A 21,592-nucleotide genomic window follows, 5' to 3' on the forward strand; every position below is an offset into this window, starting at 1 on the left:
GAGCCAATTTGACCGGCGGGCGTGGCCTTGGGCCTATCCCTTCCCCCTGTCTGTGCTTCAGTTGGCTCTGAAATGGGGTAGCCCTTTGGGTATGTTTCCTGTAAGCTCCTTGGGGCAGGGGCTGCTGCTTGCTCTGCATAGCACAGGGGCCCTAGTCTCGGGAAAGGCTCTAGGAGCTCCAATAACCCAGAGCCCGCAGCCTGGGGACTGCAAGGCAGGCTCCGGCCCAGTGTGTGATGAGCCCCGGCCTAGAGCCGCCCCCAGCACAGCACTTACCACCTGCAGCAGGGACAGGTAGCCCAAGCCCACGTTGTCGAAGTTGACTTTGACGTTGAGCCAGCGCACCTGGCCAGTGTGCAGCAGGGCCAGGCAGTCACTCTTGTTGTTCACCACGCCGATGTCGAAGAGCTCCTCGGTGGTGGTGTTGATGCACCGGTAGTACTTCCCCGCAAACAGGTTCACCCCCATGATGCTGAAGATCAGCCAGAAGATCAGGCAGACCAGCAAAACGTTCATAATGGAGGGGATGGCGCCCAGCAGAGCGTTCACCACCACCTGCACCGGGAGGGGAAACGGGAGGGGAGGGCTGGGCTGGCGGAGGCAGCCTGGGCTCGCTGGCTAGTGCCAGCCCTGCCTGGGGGTCGAGTGACAGGTACTCCTCCCCCAGAGCAGGGGAGGGATCCTCAAGGCCACCTGGACACATGACTGGGCCGCGGGTGTGGTCACCTGCCATTCCTGGCTGACCCAGGCACCGGGGCTGCCCGACCCAGCCTAGAAGAACCGGGAAGTGAATCTGCTGCGGGCAGAGCTGCATAAACCAAAGTGGGGCCCGGGGCCCCCTCCCCGTTGGATCTGCAGTGCTGAGCGCTTGGCGTGGCTGGGCTCACTCCTGACAGCTCAGCACCTGCCCCCCCACAACCTAGCTCCCTGAGCCCCCTCCTCAGTATCCCCCCCAGCGGGGTCAAGGGGCATAGGGGGAACTCTTGGCCTTGGCCTTGGTTGGCCTATGAGCAGAGAGGTGGTTCTGGGCACTGGACTGCTCCTGCTCCTGCTCCTGCTCTAGCCGCGCCTCTGGGCCACCCCCTCCTCGGTCATCATCAGTGCCATAGGGCTGGGGGAGGAGGCCGGTGGGTGAGGAGGAGGCTGTGGCCTAGCCAGAGACCTGCCCTCCAGCACACTGGGGCATTGCAGGCCTTGGCGAGGGGATTAGCCCATTCTAGGCATGAGCCAGGCACTGCCACTCAGCTGCGCCCTGCCCAGAAAGAGAGAGGTCCCTGCAGCCTGCGGGCCCCCAGCCTGCCCCTTCCTCTAGCAGAGCAGAGTGAAGCAGACGGGGGCTGGGGGTGTAATGCGGGACCCCCTTGGAGGCCATGAAAGCCCCTCGTTGGAGCAAAGGGGTTCAAAGAGCGCGGCCTGAGGCAGAACATCTCCCCCAGCAGGCTGTGTAATCCCCAGGCTCTACCAATGCCTGGGGAGAGCAAATCCCAGGCTACCAACTGCAGTTTGGGGGTCTGGCCTCTCTGTGCCCATTCCCATCCTTCTCTCGGCCCTGTGCAGCCTGCTGCCAGCCAGGTGGGGAGCCCTGTCCCCTGGGAGGGCTCTGCACCCTACCCCCCATCGCTGGGTCTGTGCACAAGCCATGGGGTGAGCCAAGTCCCCTGGGAGAGCTCTGCACCCCCCATTTGCTGGGTCCATGCACCAGCCATGTGGGGAGCCCCGCCCTTCCACACCCTGTGAGAGTTCTGAACTCCCCATGGCTGGGTCAGTACCCAGGGCTGCCTGCTCCATGTGAGTCTTTGGTTAATTGATGTTCTAGTTAAAGCTCCAGCTCCTGGACTCCGGTGATTTCATGAGCGTTCCATGTTTTCACTACAAAAGCAGCAGCGTGTCTGAGCCTTGTGATTGCAGAAAATAGCTTGAGCACATGACCCCAAAGGGCCAGTGTAGAACCTTGCTGGAATTATTAATTTCAGCATCTAACGATTTTTCGTCAACCTCTAACATCCAAAGTGGGTGGATGGGTCAGTGCTGGAGTTGGCGAGGGGGGCGGCAGGCCCCTTTGCAAAGCCCCTTCTAGAAGCACCAAATAGGGCTGGCTCCCTGGCCAGCGTGTTGGTCCCTTGGCCGGCACACCTTGCAGCTGTGGGTGTAAGGGGACAAGGCTCCAGGTCACACAGAGCCAGGAAGCCTGGCAAGGACCTACCCTCATGCCTTCGAATCGGGACAGGGCCCGCAGGGGTCGCAAAGCCCTCAGTGTCCTCAGAGACTTGATGGCACCCAGTTCAGAGTAGCCCAGCCAGTTTGCCGTCAGGCTGATGATGGAGACCTGGGGAGAGACCCGCATGGCAGTGAGGGACGCTCTGGAGGAGCAGAGCCCACCTCTCAATCTCTGCCCTGATGGGCACTTCCCACAGGGCTGGCACCCCGCAGCTGAACCAGCTGCTCACGGGGGAGCCAGGGACCAGTTCTTCACACACACCCTGGGGGAAGTTGGGCCATGCCCAGCTGGGGAAGGAACCTCCAAGCTGTGTGGATGCTGTGGCCCAGGCTCTGACAGGTCAGGGAGCCGAGGAAGCTTTGCAGCCCAAAGCATGGCCAGCACCGCAGCTGGCTGGGTAGATAAGCCCCCAGCTGCTCTTGACCTCAGCCTCGCAGCTGTAGTCAGGGAGAACAGCCCTGCCCTGCCTCCCAGGAGCTGCTCAGGTACTGCTGGGCAGGGGCCTGGGACTACTCCCTGCTCTGCACTGGCAGGACTGAGTGGTGGGTCCCACAGCCCCTCTGAGTTGGGGCAGCAGCTGGGGGGGCAGCTCTGTGCCATTCTTCCCTCAGGCTGACGCCAGATCTCTGAGCTTGTGCTCCTGCTGCAGGTGTGGTCCTCTCTCCCACACATGAGCTCCTGTCCACTTGCAGAGCCCAAACTGTGGCAGCAGCCCTGGGGGCCACAGGAGTTCCCCCAGCCAGGCCCTGCTCCATGGAGCTCATGGGCTACACAGACAAGACACAGAAAGGCTGGGAAGGGAAACTGAGGCACGGAGCAAGGTGCCCAGGGTCACCCAGCTGGCCTGATTCCTAGCAGGAGCATAGTCAGGTCATAGACCAGTCCCTTCACAGGGTGGCCTGAGGGAACAGAGTGAGATTTAACTCATTTCCTTGCTTTTTGGCTAAAGGTGTGAGGGCAAATCCTGCAGCTGGGAGCTAGAAGGGGGGAGGGGTCAGTGCTGGCATTTGGGGGTAGGTGGAGTCAGTGCTGTGGTTGGGGGGTAGGCGGAGTCAGTGCTGGGGTGTGGGGAGATGGGGGTCAGTGCTGGCATTTGGGGGGTAGGTGGGGTCAGTGCTGGGGTTGGTGGATAGATGGGATCAGTGCTGGGGTGTGGGGAGATGGGGGTCAGTGCTGGCATTTGGGGGGTAGGTGGGGTCAGTGCTGGGGTTGGTGGATAGATGGGATCAGTGCTGGGGTGTGGGGAGATGGGGGTCAGTGCTGGCATTTGGGGGGTAGGTGGGGTCAGTGCTGGCATTTGGGGGTAGATGGATCAGTGCTGGGGTTGGGGGAGCAGATGGGGTCAGTGCTGGGGTTGGTGGATAGATGGGGTCAGTGCTGGGGTGTGGGGAGATGGGGGTCAGTGCTGGGGTGGGGGGTGCCAGGCAGGTCAGTGCTGGGGTGAAAGGAAGTGAGTGTTGTGAGTGTCCATTAGGGTGAAAAGGACTTTCTAAGAAGATGGGTTCGCAGTGCCCCCCAGAGCCCCTCCCTCTGCAGTGCCAGCTGTAGGGATGTCGGTCCCACGGCTTGGCAATGGGGAGCACACTGGCTCCCTGCTCCATGGAGAGCTGCTGCAGGTCTCCCAGGAAGTCCAGGCCTGTCCCACCTGGCAGGAGGATGACCTGGCCCACACTACATAGAGCAGAGGTTCTGCACTCGCCCTCGACTGGGGGAGCTCCGCCGTGCCCACGGCCCTCAGTGGCAACTCACATCCACGATGAGGAAATCGAGCCAGCACCAGGCATTGGTGAAATAGACCTTGAAGCCGTAGGCCACCCACTTAAGCACCATCTCCAGGACAAAGATGTAGGAAAAGATCTTGTCCGCGTACTCCAGGATGGTGCGGATCACCTTCCGCTGCTCAATGTAGATGTCCTCAAAAGCCTGGAAGAGGTGCAGAGTGGGTAAGACAGGCTGCATGGTCATGGCTGTACTGGATAGGAGAGTAACCACCAGCCTGGGGCCTTTCTCCTTTCACTGTAGTGCAAGGACTCTGGTGAGTTCACTGGGAGAAAGGTCAGTCCAAGGGTCAAATTTTCCAAAGCACTTCAGTGGCTTAGGAGCCTGAATCCCACTTCCCAATGGGACAGACACATCGGATCAGAGTTTCAAAGGTGCCAGTGACTTCATAGGATCATAGAACACTAGAACTGGAAGGACCTCGCGAAGCCATTGAGTTCAGTCCCCTGACCTCACAGCAGGGCCAGGCACCAGCTACACCTTCTCTCATAGATGTCTACCTGACCTGCCCTTAAATATCTGCAGTGATGGAGCAGTCACCACTTCCCCAGACAATTGCCTCCAAATAGGCTATGTCAAAGGGAGGTAGGTGCTGAAGAGTACTCAGGGTGTGGATAGCTCAGCAGTTTGAGCCCTGGGGTGCTGAGCCCTGGGTTGTGAGCTCAATACTTGAGGGGCTATTCTGGGACAAATAGATCTTTCTTTTTTTTTTTTTTAAAAAAGGGGACGGTGCTGGGTCCTGCCAAGAGAGCAGGGGACTGGACTTGATGACCTCCAGAGTCCCTTCCAGTTCCATGTGTACCTCCCTATGCTCAATCATACAATCCCACTGCTTATTTGCATCTTTAGGCACTTGACTTCCTCTGAAATGCTGGCGCCTCGGAGCCTGTCTACTGACAGCGGCACTCCTAAGTGCCTACCTCACATTTGAAAATTGGACTACAGCTCCTAAGTCACTTAGGCACATTTGAAAGTGTTGCCCTGGAGCGGCAAGGGGAAGGACTTACTTTCCGGTGTGCAAACAGACTAACGTGTGCAGCCCAGGTGTGTTCAGTCAGGGAACTACACAAGTGATTTACTGTCTGATCAACTTCAAACCATCAGTCAGGCCCTGGGATAGTCGGGCAGTAATGTAAAATAAATATTTATCCTCACCAGCATCCCTCACGAGTGTCCCTGATACACAATTGCACAGCAACAAGGAAAAGCCATAAAAACCTCTCCTAACACCCCACAGCCTGGCCACCGAAGCAGACCCAGAGTCACCTAGGCCCCACTGGAGTGGATTCGCAAAAGCTGCAATTTGGCTCTGACGCCATCTTTCAGAGAGCTGGGCCTGTGGCAGTGAAGAGGGAGGGAGTCCCTGTGAAGGCCAATTTTATACTCTGCATTGCAAATCCCTTCAAATAACAGTGATGATTAAGTGTGATGAGTTTTGTATGTTCTTGTGTACAAGTATCATATCCTCTTCACACGGCAGCCTCTACTGCTGGATTCCACACAGAAGTGCTCCTGGGGCCAAAGACATCACTGAGGGTCCTGCCCATGTGCCCCACAATGGCACGGCCACAAATCCTGTTACAGAACCGAGCCCCTCTCACAGAATCAGGCTCCAGAATCTCGGCTTTCATGTACTCAGAACGGTGCCAGCCTTTGTGGTCACAGAAATCCCTTCCAAATGTCTGCCTGAGCGTGTTGGCATTGGCTACGTCTACACGTGAAGCCTACATTGAAGTAGCCTATTTCGATGTGGCGACATCGAAATAGGCTATTTCGATGAATAACGTCTACACGTCCTCCAGGGCTGGCAATGTCGATGTTCAACATCGATGTTGCGCAGCACCACATCGAAATAGGCGCAGCGAGGGAACGTCTACACGCCACAGTAGCACACATCGAAATAAGGGTGCCAGGCACAGCTGCAGACAGGGTCACAGGGTGGACTCAACAGCCAGCCTCTCCCTTAAAGGGCCCCTCCCAGACACACTTGCACTAAACACCACAAGATCCACAGAGCCGACAACGAGTTGCAGACCCTGTGCATGCAGCATGAATCCCCCGCTGCAGCAGCAGCAGCCAGAAGCCCTGGGCTAAGGGCTGCTGCACACGGTGACCATAGAGCCCCGCACGGGCTGGAGAGACAGCGTCTCTCAACCCCCCAGCTGATGGCTGCCATGGAGGACCCCACAATTTCGACGTTGCGGGACGCGGATCGTCTACACGGTCGCTACTTCGACGTTGAACGTTGAAGTAGGGCGCTATTCCGATCCCCTCATGAGGTTAGCGACTTCGACGTCTCGCCGCCTAACCTCGAAGTTAACTTCGAAATAGCGCCCGACGTGTGTAGCCACAACGGGCGCTATTTCGAAGTTAGTGCCGCTACTTCGAAGTAGCATGCACGTGTAGACACAGCTATTGTGAACAGCACCAGTCAGTCATCAAAACTGACTGTTGACACTGAAACCTACTGGTGACACTGCTGGCTAACAGTGGTAACTATTCTGCTGCTGATCAAACCAAACCATCCCCACTGACGATGGATGCTTATCCCGTAGCCCCAAACGGGCTCCCCCCCACCCCAGCCAGGAGCTGAAAGCACTGAATGCTGCTCCTTTAGCTTCAGACCCAATTCACCTCTTTGGAAGGCTCTTGGCACTGCCGCACACCCTGCATGCAGTCTGCCATTGGGGGGGTCACACACTCTCCGGGGGGTCAGAGCAGGGCACCTGGGGGCCGAAGCGTGTCACATACCAGGGCTCCACTGCTGAGGAGGATCATGAAGATGATGAAGGTCTCAAACCAGTTGTGTTCCACGATCTGGAAACAGGTTTTGCGAAGGTTCCACCAGGTCTTGCCCCTGTCGGTTGTGATGTCGACGTGGAGGAACGGAAAGCGCCGCACGCAGGCTGGGCGGGGTGTGCAGAGAGGCACCTCTTAGCTTCCCTGCCACAGCCTGACAACCCCGACGAAACCCCCCTGCCAGAGCTTGGTCAAGCCGGGCCCCATAAACCTCCAGGGATGGAGACTCCAGCACCTCCCTTGGCCACCCATTCCAGCACCCGCCCCTGCCCGTGCCTGGGGGAGCACCTCCTCTGATAAGGCCCCAAACCGTACACCCATCAGAACCCCACTGTTCCTCTGCACCAGCCCCCTGCTCCCCTGCACCCCCTTCCCCTGCACCAGCCCCCCACTCCCCTGCACTGCCCTCCCCCTCCCCTGCACTGGCCCCCCACTCCTCTGAACTGCCCTCCCCCTCCCCTACACCAGCCCCCTACTCCCCTGCACTGGTCTCCCCCTCCCCTGCACGCCCACTCCTCCTTTGCACCAGCCCCCCTGAACCCCTCCTCTGACACGGCCCCAAACCTTACACCCATCAGCCCCCTGCTGGTCCCCTGTACTGACCCCCCCACTCCTCTGCATGGCCCCTCCCCTCCCCTCCCCTGTGCCATCCCCCTTCCCCTGTCCCAGATCCCCTGACCCCACCCCACTCACCGACTGCCTTCCCCAGGGTTTCCCTTTGACCTCTTCCAGCCCTTCCCTGGCCCACTGCCTGAGCCTCTGCTTCCCCCACCAGCTGGCCCAGCCCCTGCTGCTCCCTGCACCCCACTGGACCGTCAGTGGAGGGGGTTGGTCCCAGCCAGTGCACAGTGCACTTGTGGGCTGCCCTGTGAGTCTGGGGGGGGATTGATCTGGTGTGGTACTGCACGCATCTGGGAGAAATCCCAGGGGAATTGGGATCTGAGTGTGTAGGCTGTGGGGATCCCGGGGGGGGGGGGTCTGGGGTGTGTGTAAGTTGGGGGGATCCCAGGGGGATTAAGGTCTGGGGGGCTGTGTGAGTTGGGGGGATCCCAGGGGTTGGGGTCTGTGTCAGCTGCGGGGATCCCGGGGGTGGGGTCTGGGGGGCTGTGTGAGCTTGGGGGATCCCAGGTGGGTGGGGTCTGTCAGCTGGGGAGATCCCAGGGGTTGGGGTCTGTGTCAGCTGCGGGGATCCCGGGGGTGGGGTCTGGGGGGCTGTGTGAGCTTGGGGAATCCCAGGTGGGTGGGGTCTGTCAGCTGGGGAGATCCCAGGGGTGGGGTCTGTTCCAGCTGGGGGGATCCCAGGGGGGTGGGGTCTGGGGGCTGTGTGAGTTGGGGGGATCCCAGGGGTTGGGGTCTTGGGGGCTGTGTGAGCTGGGGGGATTCCAGGGGTTGGGGTCTGGGGGGCTATGTGAGCTGGGGAGATCCTGGGGGGTGGGGTCTGGGGTCTGTATGAGTTGGGGGGATCCCAGGGGGTGGGGTCTGGGGGCTGCATGAGTTGGGGGGATCCCAGGAGATGGGAACTGGGGGGCTCTGTGAACCGGGGGACTGGATCCCAGGGGTTCTCCGCCCTCGGCCCATTCTCTGTGGGTGTCAGCAGCAGGGTGGCATTTTCAGGCCCAGCTGGTGCTCCGGGGCTGTACCGGGATGGGGTGCCCTGCCCCCCACCTGCCCCCCAGCGCCTCTCTGGGCAGGGTCATGGAGCCCCTCCCTTACCCTCTGTGAAGCACTCCTCAGGCCCCTGGTTCTCCGCAGCCTCCTCTGCTACCACCTCCACCTCTGCCTCCGGTGCCTTGTAATCCACAGTGCTGCACAGGGAGGAGGTGCTGCCGCTGGACAGCGGCTGCTGTGGGAAGCAGGGGGGATGGGCTCAGCCCAGGGTGATGGGACTGGCCCTGACACCGGGACTGGCTGATGCCCAGTGACTGGTCTCTCCCAACACCTGCTCCCCCCGACCCCTGCAGTTCACTTGACCTAGGCTCCAGGCTGGACACTGGGGGGTCAAGAGAAGAATCCTCCCCCCAGTCGAGCTGCTGTCTCTCAAGGGGGTGACAGCCCCTCCTTCCACCTCTGTAGCACGGTGGCTCCTGGTCTTGGTCATGAGCCCCTTGCCCCATCTGCAACCCCACCCTCCTGAAGCGGGAGCTGGGAGGGGGGCTGCAGCTCAGGGTGGAGGGAGAATGCAGAGTGGGTGAGGGAGCTAAGGCTGAGACCACAGCCAGGGATGGAGCTGTGCTCAGGGGCTGACTGGGGACGGCAGGAACAAAGCCAAAGCTGGGCTGTGGTGGGGGCTGGCAGCTGGACCCCCACTGGGGCTGGGAGCTGTGGCTGCATGTAGGGCTGGAGCAGACCTGGGGTGTGGCAAAGTAGCACATTCTCCTCCCACTTGTCAGGGCTCCAGCTGCACCCTCTTGGCATTCCTAGGGACACAACCCACAGCCTGGGGGCCTCTGCTGTAGCCAATGGCTATGCTGCACTAGCAAAGCTGCAGTGGTGCTGTGAGTCAGACACCCTGTCAGGAATGAGTGCAGGGAAGGGGCTAATCTCTCCTGGGCTACGTCTACACTAGCCCCAAACTTCGAAATGGCCACGCAAATGGCCATTTCGAAGTTTACTAATGAAGCGCTGAAATGCATATTCAGTGCTTCATTATCCTGCGGACAGCCGCGGCACTTCGAAATTGATGTGCCTGGCTGCCGCACGGCTGGTCCTGACGGGGCTCCTTTTCGAAAGGACCCCACCTAGTTCGAAGTCCCCTTATTCCCATCTGCTCATGGGAATAAGGGGACTTCAAAGTAGGCGGGGTCCTTTCAAAAAGGAGCCCCGTCAGGACGAGCCGCGTAGCGGCGAGGCGCGTCAATTTCGAAGTGTCGCGGCCGCCCGCATGCTAATGAAGCGCTGAATATGCATTTCAGCGCTTCATTAGTAAACTTCGAAATGGCCATTTGTGTGGCCATTTCGAAGTTTGGGGCTAGTGTAGACACGGCCCTGATGTAACCTGAGTCCAGGTGAGCCAATGGGAGTGAAGTAACTTTGTTTAAACTGAGAACAATTGCGGCTTTCGGGGGCTTTTCTGCAGAACAGTGGAGAGAAAGTTTGGGGGAGAGACAGTTCCCAGGCAGTTGAAATGAAAATCAGAAATAACCTGACCATCACAAAACCAGTCATTGAGGTGGAAATAAAAGGGAAATGCAGCATTAGTCACAATCAGGTTCTGGTTATTTTAACTTTGGTTGGGCTGGCTGATCTGTTTTCCTCTTTCGTGTTGCTGTTTGACTTGAGATTTTCCCCTGTAACTTTTAAGCTGAATCCCAGGGAAATCTTTTCCTCTGTGTGCAACCCTTGATCTCTTTTCTCTTGTTTTGTGAATAAATCACTGGTTTTAAGTAATTAATTTGCTGCTGTGTCATAAGAGCAGGCAGTATGCCTGCCTGGGCAAAAGGGGTCTCCAAGGACTGGGGTGATGGCAGCACTATCCTGAAGGGTCCAGGGGATCTATGACCCTGGGAAGTTGTCACATAAAGCCTGTGTATAAGCAAAGTGCTTTAAAGATTTTGCAGGACCCCACTTTCTGTACTCGGAGTGCCAGAGAGGGGAAGGACCCCTGACACACCTGTGCTTGGGTGGCATGCAGTGAGCAGCGCTGGTGGGTGCTCTGGGATCTTGTCTCCCTTGTGAAGTTGTTCTGGGGGAGGGGCTTCCCCAGGGGGACCAGGGTATGGGGGTGAGTAAAACATGTGTTAATCCAAAAATGATCATTTTTAAATTAATATTTTTTGCCAAAATGTCAGCCTGCATAAGAAATTGTTTGTGAACTTTTTTCTGGGTGTTTTTCCTCATTTTGTGTTTAACTGATGATGTGATTCGTGGACAGCGATGTCTGTAAAAGATTTTTTTGGAGGGGGGCATTTTTTTTTGCTAAAAACAACAAGAAAAATTGTGACTAAATATGTGTATTCCCCAAAACTGCTGGGAACCCTGCAGAAGGGAAACTGCCATGAACTGGCTGCACTCTTGCCATGTTGGCTTGCTGTCCATTGACCAGTTCAGTGCTGTCCCCAGGCAGTTACAGGATCAGACTTTTTCGGTTTAAACCAAAGTGGCCCCGTCTGCTCCAGGTGAGATTTTATAAGTAATAAGTAAAAAGCCAGAAGCAGCAGAGTCAGAGGAAGGAAGCGGCACAATTCCTGATGTGTTTTGCATTTCACAGCTTGTCTCTAGCAAGTCTGGTGAGGGGGAGAGCTGGGCCTCATCCCAGGGGTGTGCCAGCATATGGAGAGAGCTCACTCCTGCAAAGGAGTTGCCCCTTTGGACAAGCAGAGTTTCTTGAGCATTTCCCAAGTCCCAGATGCCCACAGGTTGGGAATTTTTTAAAGAAATATTCTTTTAATTAGAAAAATGTTCATTTGACAAAGCAAAATTGTTGGTCAGGGAGAACCGATTTGGCTAAATCTCCCCCTTTGAACATCGAGAAGTCTTGTGACACCATATAGACTAACGCTGATGTAAGGAATGTGCCAGCAGGAACTCAATGCTGCTGAAGGCTGGGAGGAATGTGTGTCCCAGAGATCATTTGCATGAGAATACAAAGGTGTGCATATGTGATACCTGGCAAACACAGACTGATGGGTAGCAAGGAAGCAATAAGATTTTGTCTATTGTAAACACATTGTTGTAAAATCACAATTTATGCTAACACTCAGTATAAGAATTGTGAAATCTCTCCAGTGCTCCAAGTCTTTGTAGGGGACAAGGCAGTCGATATAACTGCATAAGACATGGATTACACAGGGCTCCCTGGTTTAAAGCACTGTAAAGTGTTTTGGGAGGGATATGGGTTGAGCTAGTTAGTTGTGTGGTTTGGTGCTGTTTATGCCTTGCCTTGACAGCCGTAAACTAGGCTTGACTAGCTCTTTCTGGCTATGTCTACACGTGCCCCAAACTTCAAAATGGCCATGCAAATGGCCATTTTGAAGTTTACTAATGAAGCGCTGAAATGCATATTCAGTGCTTCATTAGCATGCGGGCGGCAGCGGTGCTTTGAAATTGACACGCCTTGCCGCTGCGTGGCGTGTCCAGATGGGGCTCCTTTTTGAAAGGGCCCCGCCTACTTTGAAGTCCCCTTATTCCCATGAGCTCATGGGAATAAGGGGACTTCGAAGAAGGTGGCGTCCTTTCGAAAAGGAGCCCTGTCTGGACGCGCCGCGCGGCGGCGAGGCACGTCAATTTTGAAGTGCTGCTGCCGCCCGCATGCTAATGAAGCGCTGAATATGCATTTCAGCGCTTCATTAGTAAACTTCGAAATGGCCATGCAAATGGCCATTTCGAAGTTTGGGGCACGTGTAGACACGGCCTCTATCTGTTAAAAGGTAGAGCTGGATGCTAGTGTTTTTATAAGACTCCACTTTGATAGATATATATCAAGAACTACAGCCATAAGACAGCAGCTGAGGCTGCTAAGAGCTGAAATCACAGGGTTTGCCTCAGGCCAGACCCACAGTAGTGGGTGGCACAACTGGCAGCTGGTAGGAGGACCAGCAGACAACATCACCTGGCCATGTCCCACCAATTACCAGGAGCTTAAAACCTTTCTAGGGTTTAGTGGATACTACCGTAGATTTGTGAAAAATTATGCTACCATTGTCAAGCCTCTGAATGATCTCACCCACGGGTACCCACTTGGCAAGAGCAAGACTAAGACCAGGGGTAAGTGGAGGCCCCCAAGGCTTCCAGAGCAGAAGCGCCGTGGTCCTCTAGAGCCTTTTGGATCACAATGGGATGAGAGGTGTGAGAGAGCTTTTCGAGAGATCATTAACTGCTGACTCCAACAAACCGTTTATTTTACATACGGATGCCAGTTTGGAAGGCTTAGGGGTGGTTTTATACCAAGAAGTGGATGACAGACGTAGACCTGTGGCCTTTGCTAGCCGAGGATTGTCTGACAGCGAGACCCGTTACCCCATCCACAAGCTGGAGTTCTTGGCCTTGAAGTGGGCCATCACTGAGAAGTTTTGTGACTACCTGTATGGTGCTAAGTTTCAGGTATGGACAGACAACAATCCATTGACGTATGTGTTGACCAGTGCTAAGCTGGACTCTACTGGTCAGAGATGGGTGGCTGCCTTGGCCAGCTATGAGTTCAGCATACAGTACCGATCTGGGAGAAGCAACATCGATGAAGATGCATTGTCACGGTGCCCCCAGGCATCAGAAACTGCTGAGATTCCTTTAGATGGAGTGAGAGACATTTGCAAAGGAAGTTATCATAAGTCTGAGGCCCCTGACAGCTGTATTGCTGAAACTCTGGGTTTCCCACCCAAGAGTGTGTCTTCGGCCTCCGTGAACTGTATTGTGCTGGTGTGATGGAGTGGGGGGAGTGCATGTGTGAGTCAGGCTGGATGTCCGAGGCAAGCAGCAGCTCCCAGTGGCTAAGGATGACCCTGGGGCTACAACTGGCAGATAACACCTCTGCCTGAACAAAGAGCAGGGAGGAGCTGAGCTGGGTTTTGAATCGGGGGCGGCAGTTAGAGGCTAGGAAAAGGGAGAGCTGGAAGGCAGCCAGCCTGAGGAGGGGGAAAGCTACACCCCAGAGGGGCACCCCTCGGGGTCTTCCCCCCGGGACAGGTTGGAAGGACTGTCTCTGGCGGCTATGCTGTCGCTTCTGTGAGAAACTGGACATCTGTTGCCTAATAAATCTGCTGTTGTGCCTGCTGAGTGAGAGTCTCTCCTGCCAGCGGACGGGGTGCAGTGCAGGGGGACCCCTGAACCCCATCACACTGGAGTCAGGAGTGGGATGCACTGCACCCACGGATGAGCTCCCAGCAGTGGCTGACTGAGCACCAGAGAAGGAAGGAGTCTCACAAGAGTCAGAGGGAGAACAGAGCCATTCCTGCAGCTGCTGCTGGTGAGTGGATACCCCGGGAAATAGCGGGGAGATGGATTATACCCGACTCCTGAAGGCAGAGCTAGCGGGGCTGTGCAGAGAGAGGGGCCTGACCGTGGGGAAGGCGACCAAGGCCCAGCTGATTGCACAGCTGGAAGAGAATGACCGATCTGGGGGGGCAGAGCCTGTCCCGGCAGAAAGTGGCCGGTCAGCCTCGGGAAGCATTTCGGATTCTCCGACAGGAGCGGGGGCTCGACGCCGTCAGACAGACGCGGTGCCCGCCAGGTCGCACTCAGCTAGCGATGGTCCATCGCGGGCAGAGTCCCCCACCGCAGAGCTGCAACGGCTGGAACTCGAGGTGAAATTAAAGGAACTGGAGCACCAGGAACGGGAAAGAGAGCGTGAGCACGAGCGCCAGGAACGAGAAAGAGAGCGTGAGCACGAGCGCCAGCTACAAGAGACACAGCGGGAGGAGAAAGAACGAGAACGGAAGGAGAGAGAGCGAGAGTGGGAGCATGAGCGAACCATGGCAGAGGCGAGACGCCAAGAGGCCCCAGCTGCGGTAAGCGGGGAGAGGGCCAGACGGCTCGGGGTGGCCAGTCACTTGGAGACGCGTGTGCTGGCCCAGTGTCAGGACCCAGGGGACATGGACGAGTTCCTTACCGCCTTCGAGCGAGCCTGTGAGTTGCATGAGGTTCCCCCAGATGAGTGGCTCCGGCACCTCACCCCCTTGCTGGGCTGGAAGGGCGCAGCGGTGCTCAGCCAGCTGGTGGGGCTGCAGCCTGGGGACTATGAACGGTTCAAACAGGCCCTGCTGCATAAGTTCGGGCTGACTCCGGAGATGTACAAGAAGAAGTTCCAGGAGGCGCAGAAGAGGCCAGAGGAAACCCACGTAGATACAACTGCCCGCCTGAAGCAATACTACCAGAAGTGGGCATTCGGAATGGGAGTCCAGTCCGTAGAGGACCTGATCGAGCTGGCGGTCGTGGAGCGATTCTACGAGATGTGCGCACCTGACCTGAGGGTGTGGCTCGTGGACCGGAAGCCAGGGGACTCACATGATGCAGGGAAACTGGCAGATGACTTCACAAACAGCCGGGCCAGGTTTGAAAGTGAGCCCCACAAAGAGAGGGAGTCTCGGAGAGAGAGGGAGTCCCGGAGGGAGAGGGAGTCCTGGAGAAACCGAGAATCTCAGAGAGACCGGTCCCTAACTGTACGACAGAGGGGACCACCTCTTGGGCAAGCCCAGGAAAGAGGGGCCAGCCACCCACCCCCCAGAGAGCCAAACAGAACCCGGACAGAGCAGCAGGCCCGAGGGACACAACAAGACCCAGGCTGTTACCGCTGTGGGCGAAAGGGGCATAGAGCAGCCCAGTGCCCCAGGCTCCCAGACAGGTTGAGCAGGCCGGGGGGTCATGGAGTCAACTGGGTGGGGTCCCAGAAGTCAGAGGGGCTGGCGGCCAAGGCGGGTGGTGCTGACAATGGGCACTCGGCTTGGGCCGAATCCGCCCCACAGACCAGCTCCTCAGGGGGACCAAATGCTCAGAGGCCAGTTTACAGAGTGGGGGTGGCAATGCCTCTGTGGAGCAAGTGTCTCAAACACCTCGAGGTAGACGGGAAAAAGGTCACGGGGTTCTGGGACACAGGCGCTGACGTGACGCTGGCCCGACCCGGGGTGGTGGCACCGGGCTGCATGATACCCGATTCCCACCTGACGATAACAGGAATTGATGGGACCCCTTTCAAGGTGCCCATGGCGAGGGTGCACCTGAAATGGGGGAAGAAGGAAGGCCCCAAGGAAGTGGGCGTGCACAGCCATTTGCCGGCAGATGTACTGATGGGCGCTGACCTGGAGAACTGGCAAGGTGAACGCCCTCGTGCCCTGGTCCTGACCCGTAGCCAAAGAAAACGAGGGGTGCGCTCCCCAGATTCAGGGGTACAGGCCCAGCCAAAGCCACAGGGGCCAACCCTGAGAGAAAGGGGGCCCCCAAAAACCAGATCTCACAGGCCAGGGATGCTGGAGCCGGGCAGGGATGGGGAAGTAGCATCCGCTCCTGCCCAAGCGGAAGAATTCCAGGCAGAGCAGCAGAGAGACCCCTCCTTGCAGAAGCTGAGGGAACTGGCCAGTCTCAGCCCAGCTCCACAGCTGGGGGAGGGCTGCAGGGAGAGATTCCTGTGGGAAAAGGGATTCCTGTACCGGGAATGGGCTTCCAGACGCAAAGCGGAGCCATGGAAGGTCCAGAGGCAACTGGTGGTTCCCCAAAAGTACCGGCGCAGGCTGCTGTACCTAGCCCATGATGTCCCGCTCGCAGGACACCAGGGGATCCACCGCACCAGGAGAAGGTTGTTACAGAACTTTTTCTGGCCAGGGATCTTTGCAGCTGTCCGTCTGTATTGCCTGTCCTGCGATCCCTGCCAGAGGGTGGGGAAGAGCCGGGACAAGGGGAAAGCTGCCTTGAGGCCACTGCCCATCATAGAGGAGCCTTTCCAGAAAGTGGCTATAGACATAGTGGGCCCCTTCAGCAAGGCAACGCGTTCGGGGAAGAAATATATTTTGGTAGTGGTAGATTTTGCCATGCGATACCCAGAAGCAGTGGCCTTGACCTCTATCGACGCTGACACCGTGGCTGATGCACTGCTGTCCATTTTCAGCAGAGTGGGGTTCCCCAAGGAGGTCCTCACAGATCAGGGGTCCAACTTCATGTCGGCCCTACTGCAAAGCTTGTGGGACAAGTGTGGGGTCCGGCACACCTGGGCCACAGCCTACCACCCGCAGACCAATGGGCTGGTGGAGAGGTTCAATGGGACTCTGAAGCAGATGCTGAGAACCTTCATGAATCAATACCCCCATGACTGGGACAAGTACTTACCCCACCTGCTGTTTGCATACAGGGAGGTGCCCCAGGAATCCACGGGGTTCTCCCCGTTTGAGCTGCTGTACGGAAGGAGGGTACGGGGACCCTTGGACTTGCTCAGAGAAGAGTGGGAGGGGACGGCCTCTCCTGAAGGGGAGTCAGTGGTACAGTATGTACTGACCTTCCAGGAAAAACTCACCGAGCTCATGGGCCTGGCCAGGGAGAACCTCTCCATGGCCCAAAGGAAGCAAAAGGTCTGGTATGACCGTAACGCCAGGGCCCGAGCCTATGCCACCGGGGATCAAGTGATGGTCCTTATACCTGTGCGGCGGAACAAGCTGCAAGCGGCCTGGGATGGGCCCTTCAAGGTCGTCAAACAGCTAAATGACGTGAATTATGTGGTGGAACTGTCGAACCGGGCCCACAGCCACCGGGTCTATCATGTGAACATGATGAAACCTTACTGGGACAGGCAGAACTTGGTGCTGGCCGTGTGCAGACACTGGGAGGGGCAGGGGGATGATCCCTTGGTGGATTTACTCACAAGGACTGGAGCCGGCTCCTTGCTGGAGTCTATTCCCCTCTCAGACCAGCTGACCCCTGCCCAGCAGACGGAGATCAAGGAGGTGCTGCATTTGCATCAACAGCTGTTCTCGGACAGACCCGGACGCACTGACCTGGCTGTCCACCGAATAGAGACAGGCACCCACGCCCCTATCAAGTGTGTGCCATTCAGAGCCACAGGGAGGACGGCTCAGGACATAGAGCGGGAGGTTGAAGACATGCTGGCTCTGGGGGTGATCCAACCCTCGTCCAGCCCCTGGGCTTCTCCCGTGGTGTTAGTCCCTAAAAAAGATGGGTCTGTTCGGTTTTGTGTGGACTATCGCAAGCTTAACGCCATCACTGTCTCGGACGCCTACCCCATGCCCAGGCCTGATGACCTTTTAGACAAGCTGGGGGGAGCCCGTTACCTCACCACCATAGACCTCACCAAGGGGTACTGGCAAGTGCCATTAGACCAAGATGCCCGGCTGAAGTCGGCTTTCATCACTCCTGTGGGGCTCTACGAGTTCTTGGTCCTTCCCTTCGGCCTCAAGGGGGCACCCGCTACCTTCCAGCGTCTGGTGGACCAGCTACTGAAAGGGATGGAGAGCTTTGACCTGGCTTACATGGACGACATTTGCATCTTCAGCCAGACGTGGGAGGACCATGTGTCCCAACTCAAGCAGGTGCTGAACCGACTCCAGAAGGCCGGTCTGACTATCAAGGCAGGGAAGTGCAAGGTGGGAATGGCTGAGGTGACCTACCTGGGCCACAAGGTGGGCAGCGGCTGCTTAAAGCCAGAGCCAGCTAAAGTGGAGGCTGTCAGAGATTGGCCAACACCCCAGACTAAGAAGCAGGTCCAGGCCTTCATTGGGATGGCGGGGTACTACCGGAGGTTTGTGCCCCACTTTAGCTCCATCGCAGCCCCCCTCACGGAGCTGTGTAAAAAGGGAAAGCCTGACAAGGTGGTCTGGACCGAGCAGTGCCAAGAGGCCCTCTGTGCGCTGAAGGAGGCTCTGGTCAGGGCCCCAGTGCTGGCAAATCCAGACTTCAACAAGCCCTTCCTGGTGTTCACCGATGCCTCGGACGTGGGGCTGGGGGCGGTGCTAATGCAGGTGACTGACAAAGGGGAGAAACACCCCATCGTGTACCTGAGTAAGAAGCTGCTGCCCCGGGAGCAGAACTACGCAGCCATAGAGAAGGAATGTCTGGCCATGGTGTGGGCGCTGGGGAAGCTGCAGCCGTACCTGTTTGGACGGCGTTTCACCATGTACACCGATCACTCACCCCTGACCTGGCTGCATCACATGAAAGGGGCCAACGCCAAGCTCCTGCGGTGGAGTCTGCTCCTGCAGGACTACGACATGGAGGTGGTCCACGTCAAGGGGAACAACAACACCATAGCCGATGCCCTGTCACGCAGGGAGGGCCCCGAACTTCCCCAGGTCACTGGCTAAGTGACCCCGCTCAGTGCGGTCTGGAAGCGGGGAGAGATGTGATGGAGTGGGGGGAGTGCATGTGTGAGTCAGGCTGGATGTCCGAGGCAAGCAGCAGCTCCCAGTGGCTAAGGATGACCCTGGGGCTACAACTGGCAGATAACACCTCTGCCTGAACAAAGAGCAGGGAGGAGCTGAGCTGGGTTTTGAATCGGGGGCGGCAGTTAGAGGCTAGGAAAAGGGAGAGCTGGAAGGCAGCCAGCCGGAGGAGGGGGAAAGCTACACCCCAGAGGGGCACCCCTCGGGGTCTTCCCCCCAGGACAGGTTGGAAGGACTGTCTCTGGCGGCTATGCTGTCGCTTCTGTGAGAAACTGGACATCTGTTGCCTAATAAACCTGCTGTTGTGCCTGCTGAGTGAGAGTCTCTCCTGCCAGCGGACGGGGTGCAGTGCAGGGGGACCCCTGAACCCCATCACAGCTGGACCAACTTCCATTGCCCAGGCTCAATGCTGTGGACTGGCAAAAAGCCCAATTGCAAGATGCTGACATCTGTGACCCCCTACTTGCAAAAAGAGAGGGGCAAAACCCTATGACCATTGTTCCCTCCATTCTTGGAAGTAAACTACTGTTGAGGGAGTGGAACAAACTGAGAGTGATACCAGGGGCGCTGCACCGGGTCACAGTAGATCCATTGCAAAATCGATGAACACAACTGGTACTGCCAACAGAGTACAGAGCCCTGGCCATAAGGGCCCTGCACGATGATTTTGGACATTTGGGTGTGGAAAGAACCCTTGAGCTTATCCACAATAGGTTCTGTTGGCCCCGGATGGCCGAGGATGTACACAGGAAATGTGAGACGTGTGCTTGATGTGTTCAGTGGAAAACTCTGCCCACTAGAGCAGCCTATCTGCAGAACATCATGACCAGCAAACCCTTGGAGCTGGTATGCATTGATTTTTTGTCTCTAGAACTGGATAGGAAGAACACTGGAAATATCTTAGTAGTGACTGACCACTATACCCGATATGCTCAGGCCTACCCCACACGTGATCAGATAGCCACCACTGTAACACGAGTATTGTGGGAAAAGTACTTTTCAGTGTTTGGACTCCCAACTCGGATACACTCAGACCAGGGGTGAGACTTTGAAAGTCGTCTCCTGAAGGAGGTGCTGAAGGTAGCAGGAATAAAAAAGTCCAGGACAACCCGTTACCACCCACAAGGTGATCCTCAGCCAGAAAAATTTAATTGGACCCTACTGGATATGCTGAGGACATTGTGCTCTGAGCAGAAGGCATCCTGGAGTCAACATGCTGCATTTTTGGTGCATGCCTACAATGCCACGAAGAACGACGCTACCGGAGCTGCCCCGTATTTGCTGATGTTTGGATGAGAACCCAGACTATCCATAGACCTAAGCTTTGGGGTGTCAGAGGATGGAGAAAGCTATGAGACACATCTACAGTATGTTTCCTGACTAAGGGAAAAGCTGCGGGATGCCTACTGTTTGGCTATAGCAGCTGCCTGCAAGAACACAGTTCATATGTTGCAAGAGTGCACCTGCAGGAGCTCCAGCCTGGGGACAGAGTTCTGCCGAGAAATCTAGGTGATGTTGGCAAACACAAGATTGCTGAGAGATGGAAGGCAACACCCTACCTGGTGGTGGAAAGACTTAGGGACCTGCCAGTCTACAAGATTAAACCTGAGGGTGGGTCAGGGCCAATGAAGACAGTACATAGAAACCTTCTACTGCCTGTGGGAGAATTGGTTAGTGCCACTTCTGAGATGGTCTATGACACAAGACTAGTAGTACTAGTAGCATCCTTCAGTCTATGTAGACTATGGATCGCGCCCTTCATAGTTCCATTTGGGATCATCATTTGCAGCGTCAACTGTGACTGTGAAGGCCCACACGAGAGTGACAATCCTTGCTGCATCTGTTGCATGTGTAGTGGGTGTCTGGCAGGTCCTTACTGTGCTTTCTGTGGGCTCACTTCTCCTCTGCTAGCTGTCTGATCCTCATCTCACCCTTCTGAAGACCCTTGTGTAGTTCCTGCCTCCATCTGCTGCGATCGTCTGCCATCTCCTCCCAACTGTCCAGCTCAATGTCTACCTCCCTGAGGTCCCTCTTGCAAACATCTTTGTAGCGCAACTGGGGGCGTCCGGGAGGTCTTTTGGCAGAGGCTAGCTCGCCATACAGGATGTCTTTTGGGATCCTTCCATTGTTCATCCTGTGGACGTGGCCAAGCCAGCAGAGCCACCACTGCTTGAGGAGGGTGTGCATGGCTGGGATTCCAGCTTGCTCAAGGACGGCGGTGCTGATCACTCTGTCCTTCCATGATATTCCAAGGATGTGCCTGAGGCAGCGCAAGTGGAAGACGTTCAGCCTATTTTCCTGGCGGGCGTACAGGGTCCAAGACTTGCTCTCGTAAAGGAGGGTGCTGAGGATGCAGGCTCTGTAGACTTGCATTTTGGTGTGGGTGTACAACTTGATGTTATTCCACACTCTCTTGCTGAGTCTGGACAGAGTTGTGGCTGCTTTTCCGATCCTCCTATTTAGCTCAGACTCCATTGACAGGGTGTCAGTGATGATGGACCCGAGGTAAACGAACTCGTGGATGACCTCTAACGAATAGTTGTCAATGCTGATGGAGGGTCAGCAACATCCTGAGCAAGTACATTTGTCTTCTTTAGGCTGATGGAAAGCCCTAAGTCCATGCATGTTTTGGAGAACCGATCCAGCAGTTTCTGAAGCTGGTCTTCTGTGTGTGACACTGCAGCAGCGTCATCTGCAAACAGCATATCTCTGATGAGGACTTCCCACACCTTGGATTTAGCTTTCAGCCTTGCAAGATTAAACAGTTTCCCATCAGATCTTGCGTGCAAAAAGATGCCCTCTGTTGAAGATCCAAAGGCATGCTTCAGGAGGAGCGCGAAGAAGATCCCGAACAATATCAGAGAAAGGACACATCCTTGTTTGACACCGCTCCTGATGCTGAAAACATCCGATAATGTGCCGTCATATTGGAGACACAAGACTGGGGTGAAAAGAAAGTTCAAGTCCACATCCACTACCCAAC

At 56.5% G+C, this 21,592-nt stretch overlaps 1 protein-coding gene across 3 annotated transcripts in view; it reads right to left on the reverse strand.

Moving 5' to 3' along the window:
- Window positions 1–21,592, reverse strand: part of SCN4A (sodium voltage-gated channel alpha subunit 4) — a 196,797-nt gene that overhangs the window by 17,862 nt on the left and 157,343 nt on the right. For all 3 annotated transcript variants that reach the window (XM_074979090.1, XM_074979089.1, XM_074979088.1), the window contains exons 17-21: window positions 8,510–8,639; window positions 6,749–6,903; window positions 3,968–4,141; window positions 2,204–2,326; window positions 277–555 (exon numbers count right to left, since the gene is read on the reverse strand). In XM_074979090.1, coding sequence (XP_074835191.1) covers window positions 277–555; window positions 2,204–2,326; window positions 3,968–4,141; window positions 6,749–6,903; window positions 8,510–8,639 — 861 coding nt within the window. The remainder of the gene's footprint in view (window positions 1–276; window positions 556–2,203; window positions 2,327–3,967; window positions 4,142–6,748; window positions 6,904–8,509; window positions 8,640–21,592) is intronic.

This window comes from Carettochelys insculpta, chromosome 28 (genome assembly GCF_033958435.1).
Source record: "Carettochelys insculpta isolate YL-2023 chromosome 28, ASM3395843v1, whole genome shotgun sequence".
Lineage (NCBI taxonomy): Eukaryota > Metazoa > Chordata > Testudines > Carettochelyidae > Carettochelys > Carettochelys insculpta.